Here is a 10,909-nt window from a genome sequence, read left to right as displayed (position 1 = left end):
CTGGGGGTGCATCCGTTCTCCAAACCTTGAAGGAACCTTGTTGGAGACACCCTCTAAATAAATCAAATCTTTTTTTAAAATTATTTTTCAGAATGGAAAAGCTCCTTTTAATGAGTTTGTAGCCCGTGGTGAAAGAAGAGCAGTGAAAGGGCCTTGTGGAAGCCATCCAGTGGGATTTCCCTGTTCTCCCCAAAAATTACACAAAAGGAGGGCCACATCCTACAAAACACCACTGCTGATTTTTCCTTATTTGTTCCTGATTTTCCTTCCCCAATTTTCCCCATCTGGTTTTTTGTTTGTGGTTTTTCCCTGATTTTTCCTGTTTTCTCCTGATCCTGAGCCCATTGCTGCTGGAGGGAGAGAGCACTGCTGAAGCACACACACCACTACATCCCCACTGGTTTAGTTCAGTGCTTCTCTCTGGTTGTTGAAAACAGGTAATTTCTGCTCAGCATCAGTCTTCCTGCCCAAAGAGTAATGAAAGTTAAAAATACAGGGGGTTAAAAAGACAGATCAGCCTGGGGAAAAGCACCCACTGCTTGGGGTGTGGGGGCACAGTGCTGTCCCTCCTCAATGCCAACGCTGGGGCAGGCTAAGCTCCACAGCTGGCACACATGAGGGAAGAGGAATTCAGGGAAACCCTCAGAAGAGGAGGTGGAGAGCTCTGCAAAATAAAAATACGAAAAACCCAAAATATCTGCAGTGTGTGGTTTTGTTTGGAGGTGCCTGGTGGGATGGGACAATGTCCCCATGAGGAGATGGTGTGGAGCTGCGGGGTGGGAGCTCTGTGATGCCTCCACACCCTGTTCCAGAGCTGTCTGCCATCAGGAGAGTCCCGTTGGGAAAACCACACCGGCAGAACACAGCCAGGTATTCCTGCTGGGATGAGGACCGGGCATTTCCCCCACATTCGAAGAAGAGAACATCTTCCATCAGAAGATTTGGGGACCACAGGTGTCTGGAGAAAGGTGTGGCTGTCAGACGAGATGTCAGTGTGGCTTTGTGCTCACTTAAAGAGAGTGAAAATAAAAAGCATCCAGATGCAGGAAAAAGATCCAAATCCAGTGGGTTTGGGGTTGCCCTTACACCCCATATGTATATACACATACATCCATAAATATATATATATATATATGTGTGTGTGTATGTATGTGTCTGTGTATGTATACACACATGCACACATACAGACAATGATATCTATTTCATGTGGGCTTGAGGGATTTGGAGGTCTGCGACTTCTTCTGGGGCTTTGGGCTCCATCATGACTTCTCCTGGGACTTATTTTGGAGGTCAGTGGCTTTTTCTGGGGCTCTGGGTTCCACGATACCTCACGGGGCTTTGGAAGCCTGGGATTTCCCCTGGGGATTCCTGAAGCCTGGGCTTTTGGAGGTGTGGGCTTTTGGAGTTCTGCAGTGTGCCCAGCGCAGCGGGGGTGGTACCCGCATGCCAGCGCAGAAAGAGGCCGGGCAGCCCCGCATCCCTCCCGCCACCGCATCGCTCCGCGGTTCTCCCGCTTTCCCAGGAGATGGGGAGGAAATCGGGCGAAGAGGCGGAAGGGAGAGGCGGGGGCCCGGAGCAGCCGAGCCGCGCCGAGCCGCGCCGCACGGGGAGGCGCCGGTGCGCGGTGCCCGCCCCTCGCCGCCGCCCCCGCCCGGCGCCGGGAGCGCGGCGCGGGGCTCCAAGATGGCTTTGGCCGGGCTGTGCTCGCTGCTGGCCGGCTGCTGCCTGGCCGCGGGCAGCGGCCCCGCCGAGGCGGCGGCGGAGGCGGCGGCCAAGGAGCTGGAGTGCAAGCTGAAGAGCATCACGGTGTCGGCGCTGCCCTTCCTGCGGGAGAACGACCTCAGCATCATGCACGGCCCTCGGCCGCCGAGCCTAAGCTGCTCTTCTCGGTCCGCAACGATTTCCCCGGCGAGATGGTGGTGGTGGATGACCTGGAGAACACGGAGCTGCCCTACTTCGTGCTGGGTGAGCCTGCGGGAGCGCGGCGGGGCCCCGAGCATCCCCGGCGGCGCGGCCCCGAGCATCCCCGGCGGTGGCCGGGCTCCTCCCTGCCGCACCGGCGGGCGGGCGCCCTGCGGCGGCTCGGCCCCGGGGCCGGTTCACCCCGCTGCAGCAGCTCGGCCCAGCCCCGGGGCTGGCTCAGCCCGGTGCCGGTACACCCCGCTGCAGCATCACGGCCGGGGATGCTGCAGGCTCGGTGCGTGCCCAGGTTGTCACCCACGGGGCTCGTCCCCGGCTCGATCGATGGCCACCGGCGGCTGTGCTGGCAGGAGGCCCGCAGTCTGGGAGTGAGGGTTTGTGCTTTGTCTGCCCCTGAGCAGAGTCACCTTCCCTGCAGCCTGATGGAAAAATACTCTGCTGCTCAGTGTATCCCACCGTGCCTGTGTGTGCTGCCCCCGGTGCTTCTGCCCCCAGGTTTTAGGCTCTGGCCTATTCACATGCTCTGGATGGTTCCCACCTGCTCTTCATCCACTGGGTGAGGCTTATCTGCTCTTATCTCATGGGCTCCTTAAGCCCAAAAAAAGCCAAACAATTTCCTCCTTTGTTTATGCAGAGCGAGGCCTCCACCCCTTCCTTGTGTGCAGGGCCCTGCTTCCCTCCTCACCACCTGGAACAAAGTCCCTGAGGTTCATTTTTGGTGACATTGGTGCAGAACATCAGTTCCTTGCCCACACATAATATCCTGCCCTTGGCATTGCCACCATCACTTTCCTAGCAGCCCCACAGTGGCTGTGTCACCTCCTGCAAGCCTTGTCCATCTGTTGCTTCTCCAGCTGCACCTTGGGTGTCCTGTGAAGTTTTTAAAATGCCACCCTTGTTTGGATGCTGGCCCAAAAATGAGGTCCTGGTGTGTTGCTTGATGTGACATTGCCCCGCTGTACCACCCTTGTGTACAGTGGTGACCCCAGACTGGGTTTTTTCCCAGCAATTCATCACTTCCATGGTTTATGGACCCCTCCATGTGCTAAGACCCCCCAGTCCTGGTTGCTGGGTGGGCTTGGGGCAGCACTGGCTGCTGTGTGGGCACCCGCAGGTGAAAGGCAGGGACAGCCGTGGGGCTGCTGGTGCTGTGGGGAGGCTGTGTGGGCACAGCCAGGGCTGTTTTGCCGGGTTGCAGGGGCTGTGTGGCAGGGACAGGGGGCTGTGCTGTCCCCTGTATCCCAGCCCAAGCCTTGGGATGCTGCGGGATGCTGCAGCGAGGCCCAGAGCGTTGCTGTGGCAACAAGGCAGCAGCGCTGCTGCGGATGCAGGGGGACGCGGCCACGGCCGCCAGCCCCAAAGGCCACCTTGGTGCCCCAAAGGCCACCTGAGTGTTCATCCCCTGCCCCCTCGGACCCAATCCTGTGCTGCCAGACCCCCGTGGGCCCCGGGGCCTCGGTGCTGCCAGCAGGGAGCACCTGGGTGGGGATCAGGAGGAGGTTCCCGGGCATGACCCCAGCCCTACTGTGGGGTTTTCCTCAGGGGTTTTTCAAATCTGTGAGGTGCCACACACTGGGCAGTGCAGGAAAGAAGCTGCCTGCCCTGGCAGCCCCCTCTGCGCTGAGGATGCCTGGCAGGGGTTTGTTTTGCATCCTTCTGATCTCTGCTGCCAGACAAATACAAGGATGACAAGCCCTGTGCTAGTGCAGCCTGATGTCCTGGTGCTGGCCTGGCTCTTTGGGACATTGATCCCCCAAAAACATCACTGTGCATGATGCTGTGCCAGCCCCCAGCATGCAGGGGTTTGGGCTGTGGAGACACAGAGGTGATCCCAGTTCAGGTCTTCCTGCCTGGAATGCTGGGGCTGGGACTGGGCTGGCCAGAGTGGGAGACTGGGACTGGGGGGGCTGGGACTGGGCTGGCACCTTGTGGGACCCCTCTTTGCCAGGGGTTTGGCTTGGTGACTTCTGGGAAATGCCACGTTACCTCTTCCTGTGACACAAGGGCTTGCCTTGAAACTGGCATGGCCACTTTGCCATCTGTGGTGTCACTGTTTTGTGCTGCTTTACTGTGTGGGGGTTGTTGTTTTTATTATTATTATTTTTATTGTTATTATTATTATTGTTATTACTACTACCACCACTGCTATTAGCCTGGACACTGCTTTTGCATGGCAGAAGCTCTGCAATGCACAGAAATCTTGCAAGACCCAGGCTTGGCAACTCAGAGGCTGCAACCTCTGGAATTGGAGGTTCCCCAGCCCAAAAAACTCAAGACCATCAGTGCTGTCACTGCACACACTGCACACTTGCTGGGGACGTGGCTGTGCCAGGTTGATGCCTGGAGCTGGTGTGAGTGGCTGTTTGTGTTTTCACAAGCCCTTGTGCAGGGACTGGAGGGTGTGTTTGAGCATCTTCCCAGAAATGGAGCTTCACACAGTGCTTCTTGGGGCTTCACACAGTGCTTCTTGCACCATCCCTGGCCAAAACCAGACCCATTAATTGCACCCAGCTCGCTGAGTTTGAATGTGCAATAAATAATGTCTCGGAGTGGGGGATGATCCCCACACGCTCCTGAGCCTGGGCTGGGTCAGTGTCTGAGCCAGGGGCAGCTGCTGCTTCTGCTCTGGTGGTTTCCAGATGTCAGATTTGTGCCCAGGGCAGGGGTTCCCCAGGGAAGGTGAGCTGCCACCCTGGCTGACAGGCTTGGAGCAGACCCAGGTGCTGCCCCTGGTCAGAAAGGTTCTGGCTTTGGGCTGGAAGCACCATGATGGGCTTCACAGAGGCTTGTGGCAGTGGCTCTGCCATGTGGACTCTGGATCAGCTCCCTTTGGGGTGTGGGTCTCTCCATGCCTCAGTTTCCCCTCAAAGAGGGTATGAGCATACAGGAAGATGGCTACAGTAGGGGGATGAGTGAGGGGAGCAGCTGGGAAAGGGTCTGGATCAGAGAGCCCAAGGATGGCGGGATATCATCCACCTCCAGTCCTGGTGTCCCCCTCAAATTCCTCCTAAATAATCCAGGGGTTTTTGAGCTTGGCTGGTTTTCATGGACACTGCCATGTGTGGTTCCCCTGCCTTGGTGACACCTCCCTGCCACAGTGGCCAAGCCAGGCCTCCCACTGATGGATGCATGGACTTTTCTCCCAGCTAAAGATGTGCTGGGATCTTTGGAGAGCCACGTTTGGTGCTTGTTAGAGCCGAAGTGCTGGGGGGAGCTGTTGAACTGGGCATGCCAAAAATGGCTGTGACTCCTGACCCCTGATAACCCTGATGGGGAGCTCTGGTGACATAAATTAATGATGAGCTTTATATTTATCTTTACACAGGAGGCTTGCTGCCTGCTTTCCATGCACCTTTTTGGGTCTCACCTTCCTGCTGTGTCCATCCTGCTGCCAGAGACAGCTGTGAGTGCTTTGGTGCTCAGATCTCCCAAACATGGGGGCCTGCTGCCTGCTCCTCTGTTCCTCCAAAAGCAGATGGGCTGTCTGTGGGGTTATGACTTCTGTGAGGTGCTTGGACAAGGTTTTCCCCTGCTTTGCAGCTCTTTTTGCTGATGAGTGGAGCGAGTTTTAATTGCGCACGTGCTGCCTCGCTGCCTGCCTGAGAGCTCAGGGCTCTCTCCAATAAACCCCACACTGGTTTACATGTTTATCCCCAGAGGGACTCCAACACCATCTCCCCATTTTACCTGTAGGGTTTTCTCCCAGCTGCTGAGTTTTTGGGAAGTGCTGAGGGTGTGGGAGCTGGGCTGAGGCCGCTGCCCACATTTAAAATCACCTGCTTTCATCCTGCTTTCATCCCGCTTTCAATCAAGCCAACCTTCATTTGGAGTGGTCGCCTTTCATCTCGTTTTGTGTTCGTTGCATTAGTTGTATTTTTTTCCTGAAGGGAGGAAGCATTTTGCTGGTTGGTGGCCATTAAGAAATGCTAATTTGCAGCTCAATATTCCCTGTCCGCTCGCCTTCACACCCCCCTCTCCCTCCCTGCTTGGCTCGGCAGCATGCAGCCACGTTTGATATGTCATTAACTGGATTCACACTCCTGCAGGCTGCTAATTTTTTTGGGCCCCATCCTTTGCAGATTATAAAGTGGCAAGAGGGGTATTTATGAGCATCCTGGCTTCCCTCAGCCCCTTGGGGTCGACGGAGATTTGTGATGCAATTAAAAACCGCACCAAAGAAAGAGTCTTTGACTCCTTTGCCTTCTCTCTAATGCAATAAATGCTTGAAAAGTAAAGTCTTGAAATACCTTTTTGAGTGTAAAATCGACTTGAGAAATGAGAAAGCAGAGCTGATGGGTTGAACTCATGCTTTCTGGGTGCCAGATATTTCAAGATCTTGAAATACTGGATGGTTGTTGCATGCTGGGTTTTTTCCCCCCTGAGTGTGGAGGAGCTGAAGGAGCTGCTTCTGCCTCTCCAGGTTTCCAGCCCGGCTGGTGTGCTCTGAATTAGGGCAGTGCAGCCCCTCACCTCCCCACTTCCCACTCCCCACTGCCGTCCCAGGAGCCTCAGCCAGCAGAGGATGGGAGACGGTTCTTAACTTCAATGACTTTAATAGATTATCATAAACTCCAGCCTTAATACAAGCTGTCATGATTTCAAATTATCTTACTTTTAAATTAAATAGATTCCTTTTTAAATACAAAATCAATTCTAATTTTTTAGAGGGGTGAGATTTTTCAAAGGCACCGATGAGCTGGGCATATTTAACCGCTCTTGAATATCTCCCCGAAATATCTAATCAATTTTTTTTTGTTGTTAAATCCTAGCTAAGCTCTTGGCTCTACTGCTGGAGGCTCTGGCCCTGACTTCCCTGGGTTAATAACAGGATTTGGGGGGGTTGTAGGGATGTGAGACAGATCAGGGAGGGATGTGGCTGCTGCTAAAGGGGGCGACGGCCGCCGGAGCGCCCGCCTGCCTTGGCTCTGGCCAGATGTGACACCTGCCGGCTCTCATCCTCGTCCCACACACCTCCCTGCTGCTGTGGCTGCTGCAGATTGTGCCCTCCCACTCTGCCCTCCACCCCCAGCTCCTAAAAGGCCCTGGGGCTGCAGGGTTGCATTAATCCCATACTTTTTTCCAGTTCCAGGTCAAGTGAGAAGAGCATCCTATTGAGTTTTGCTCCTCTCACCTGCATCTGGATGCTGGCTGGGAGTCCCAAAGCTGTTGGGACCCCTTTGGTCCCAACTGGGAAGCAATTCTTGGGGTGCTGTGGTGCCATTCCCTGGCTGGACTCAATTCCCAGGGGCATCACCCCCTTTCCTTCATATACCAATATCTCACAAGAGCAGAGCATGGCAGAGGGCTGCAGCAGGGCTGGCTCCACCACAGGGCCCACAGCATGAACCCTGCACCTGGGAATGGGTGTTATGGTGAAATAATGAAGCAAATATTAAGAAATTCTTAAGTACCTAGAGAATAACCAAGTTAAATGATACCAGGGGAGCTCAATTGCCTTGCTTAGATTGATTGAATTACTAAATGAGCCTGACTAATGGAATGGAGTGGATATATCGGACTTTTACTCAGGATCCTGCAATAATTTCTCTAATAAGATTGTGAGCCATTAATTGGACTTGGCTTTGATCCTGGGCACTGTCTCATGCTCTGAAGCCCACGGGTGTGATCTGTGCTCTGCCAGGCCCAGCCAGGGGACAGCTGCTGTCATCTTCTGCTGGCTGGCTTGGAGGGCAGCGGGGGACTCGCCTCAGGAGGTCCCAGCAGCTGTGGTGGGGAAGGGAGCCCCAAACACCCCACCTCAGCTGCCCTCCTGCCCCTTAGCAACACCATCCCGGCAGTGGGATGCACTGAATTCCTTCCAGCTGAGCTGGCTGGGGTCTGAACCCATCTCCATGAGTTTGGGATGGATGCTGGGGGTGTGTGCCTGCTGGAAATGCAGGAGTGCCACGTTCTTGCTGCCTCCTCCTGGAGTGGGTGCTGCTGCTGCTGGAACATTGCTGTGGCACCCAGAGTGCTGCTGGGTGTCTGGTCTGCTGTTGTGGGAGATGTTTGTCCCCAAGGCTTGGGGGCTTCCAGAGCTTGCAGCAAAGCAGAGAGGGATCTATCAAGGGGATGCATCCTCCCCTGGCCCTGCCCTGGAGCACCTGGTGGGGCAGGACATGCTTGTCTAATAGCAATCACTAATAGCTCATCTAATAATTGGGTGAAAATAATAATAATATTAAAAATAATAATATTTTATTCACCAATAATAATTGGGCGCTGGCGGGACCCCATTCCAGCCCCTCCTCTTGGCCATGCAGTGTAACCACATCCCTTTTCCTGGGGGTCAGAGCCTGGAGTGAGGTGAGCTGCTCAGAGCCACTGGAGCACCAGGGACACCCCATGCCTGGTAACATTCCCTCTTCCAGGCATGGAGCCCAGCACCAACCTCAGCTGTGGGTAGGGGCAGCCCTTAAAACCTCGTGGCAGGGTGGAAAACCCTGCAGGAGAGCTGACAGCATGCCAGGGAGGAGCAGGGAGTGCCCTGTGGCCAAACTGGGGGTGATGGGGCTCAGGAGGGAGGCACAGTGTGCACATCCCCATCCTCACAGACACCTTGTCCCCATGCTGTGCCCAGTGCAGACCTGCTCTCTTGCTGGGCACGGATGTTTCAGTGCCACAGGGGATATACAGGGCCTCTTGTATATTTTTTTTTTCCTTAACCAAGGGAAGAAAAAGTAAGAAATAAGGATTTGGTCTCTGGGAACCCGTTGCCACAGCAACCGTGCATCCAGCTGGCTGCAGCAGGGCTGGGAGGGGATCTCACTGACCCAGAAAGCAGAGGGGGGAGTGGGATGTGGGGCTGCCTGGCCTTTCCAGGGGGGTGGCAGGCTCTGGCAGGGAACCAGCACTCAGCCAGGGGGGCTGCAGGGCTCCTGGCCCCCTGTTTTGTCTCCCTTCCTGAATGTCTCAACCCTGTCCAGGCAGGGATGCTCAGGCTTGGTCCTGTTCCTGCCTGACCCCTGATCCAGTTTTGGGGGCTGGGTTGCCCATGTGGGCACTCCTCAAAGCCCCCCCAAAGATTTCTGGTGGGTTTTACACCCCTGGAATTGGCTGTGGTTCCACTGCTGGAGGGGACCTTGGGCAGCCACACTGATGCCATTGCCTCAACTCTGCCCTCCTCTCCATGTGCCAGGGGCATTTGCTCCTGGGCTGCATCCCATACCCCATATTTTATTTTATTTTATTTTATTTTATTTTATTTTATTTTATTTTATTTTATTTTATTTTATTTTATTTTATTTTATTTTATTTTATTTTATTTTATTTTATTTTATATTTTATTTTTTACTATTTATTTGATTTTATTTTATTATTTTGCTATTTTACTTTATTTTATTTTTTTTACTATTTTATTTTATTATTTCACTATTTTGTTTTATTTTATTATTTCACTATTTTATTTTATTTTATTTTATTTTATTTTATTTTATTTTATTTTATTTTATTTTATTTTATTTTATGTTACTTTATTTTATGCTCTTCCATGCTATTCTATTTTGTTTCATTCACTTTAATTTTATATTCTATTGTGTTTTATGTTTTTCATGGTCATTTAGCCAGCTAAACAGAGACTGAAATCATCTCTCTTGGAGCCTTGCTGCAGAGCAGTCCTTCAAATGAAGGAATTTTTGCCTGGTGGGATTAAGGCAGTGCCTGGATGATGACAGCTCTGTCATTTAAGACTGGTTGTCCTTTTTGCTTCCAAATTGCTGGGCTCTGGCATCTCTGCAGCTGTGCCTGGTGGCTCACCCCAAACAGCAGCTGGGGGATTTGTCTGGATAAGGGAAGATTTTGGACTGCCAGGTTCTGGCTGTCCCACTCCAGCTTTTTGCTGAGAATTCACCCAGAGGTGATCACACCCTGTGCTGGTGTTTCTGATCCTGCTTCCCTGCCCTGCAGCAGGATCATCCATCCTTGGCAGGGATGCTGACCTGGTGCTGGGCTCCTGCTGTGGGATTGGGTAAGCTGCCCCCACACCTGGCTTTGCTGAGCCTGTTCCATCCATGGCTCCTGCTGCAGAGCCTGAGATCCACTGGGAGCTGGGCAGGGACTTTTTAAAACATTTATAATCAAAGGGAAGTAGGAGATCCTGGAGGAACCCTCTAGCTGTTGGTGGCTCATGGTCACAGAGGTTTGGGGTCTGCAGCCCTGACGTGAGAGGGGACAGAGCCCCTTTTGTGGCCAGCTCTGAGGCTTCTCAGTAATTAGGATGACTAACGAGCACAGCAGAGCAAGCAGCTGGGGGATGCACAGAGCTGGCTCTGCTCCTGCTGGGACCTGATCCAGCTCCAAACCAACCTGGTGGAGCAGAGACACTGGAGAATCCCAGAACTGTAGAATGGTTTGGGTTGGAAGGGACCTTAATGCTCATCTCCTTCCTCACCGTGCCATGGGCAGGGACACCTTCCATTAGCCCAGGCTGCTCCAAGCCCTGTCCAGCCTGGCCTTGGACACTGCCAGGGATCCAGGGGCAGCCGCAGCTTCTCTGGGCACCCTGTGCCAGGGCCTGCCCACCCTCACAGGGAACAATTCCTTCCTTAGGATGAAGGGATGGAGATGGATGAAGGGCAGGAGAAGGTGGCAGAGGGTGCCCGTGCTCCTAGCTGGACATGGCCCATCTGCCTGGCCCAGTGGGGGCTGCATTGCCTTGTGAGTGCTTCCCAAATCAGGCCAGTGGTCCAAGGAGAACCACAGCCTTTGGGATGCAGGCCTGCCTGATGTGTACAGGCAGGACCCTGGCCTTGTTTTTTGGGAGTGGCACCTCCTTTTCCTGCAGCCCTGCCCTGCTCCCCTGCCAAAGCCCCCAGCTGCCATGTCCCTGTCACAACACAGTGCCTGGGAAGGGAAGGCAGATATCAGCAACCCCAAAATATCCCCAGGACAGGCTCTTGTGTGATGGGAGACAGTTGCCATGGAAACCTCCTTCAAATAAAAAAAAGAGGCCAAAAAAAAAGAAAAAAACCCGAAATTTAAAGCAGCCCTT

At 53.6% G+C, this 10,909-nt stretch overlaps 1 protein-coding gene across 1 annotated transcript in view; it reads left to right on the top strand.

Moving 5' to 3' along the window:
* The first annotated feature begins 1,654 nt into the window (after positions 1 to 1,654).
* ASTN1 (astrotactin 1) overlaps positions 1,655 to 10,909 on the top strand; it is a 63,497-nt gene continuing 54,242 nt past the window's right edge. Inside the window, 2 exon segments of the mRNA XM_030953546.1 lie at positions 1,655 to 1,852; positions 1,855 to 1,965. Of these exon segments, the coding sequence (XP_030809406.1) occupies positions 1,684 to 1,852; positions 1,855 to 1,965 (280 nt within the window). The 5' untranslated portion in view covers positions 1,655 to 1,683.

Source organism: Camarhynchus parvulus, chromosome 8 (genome assembly GCF_901933205.1).
Source record: "Camarhynchus parvulus chromosome 8, STF_HiC, whole genome shotgun sequence".
NCBI lineage: Eukaryota > Metazoa > Chordata > Aves > Passeriformes > Thraupidae > Camarhynchus > Camarhynchus parvulus.
This window is presented reverse-complemented; position numbering and strand designations above follow the sequence as displayed.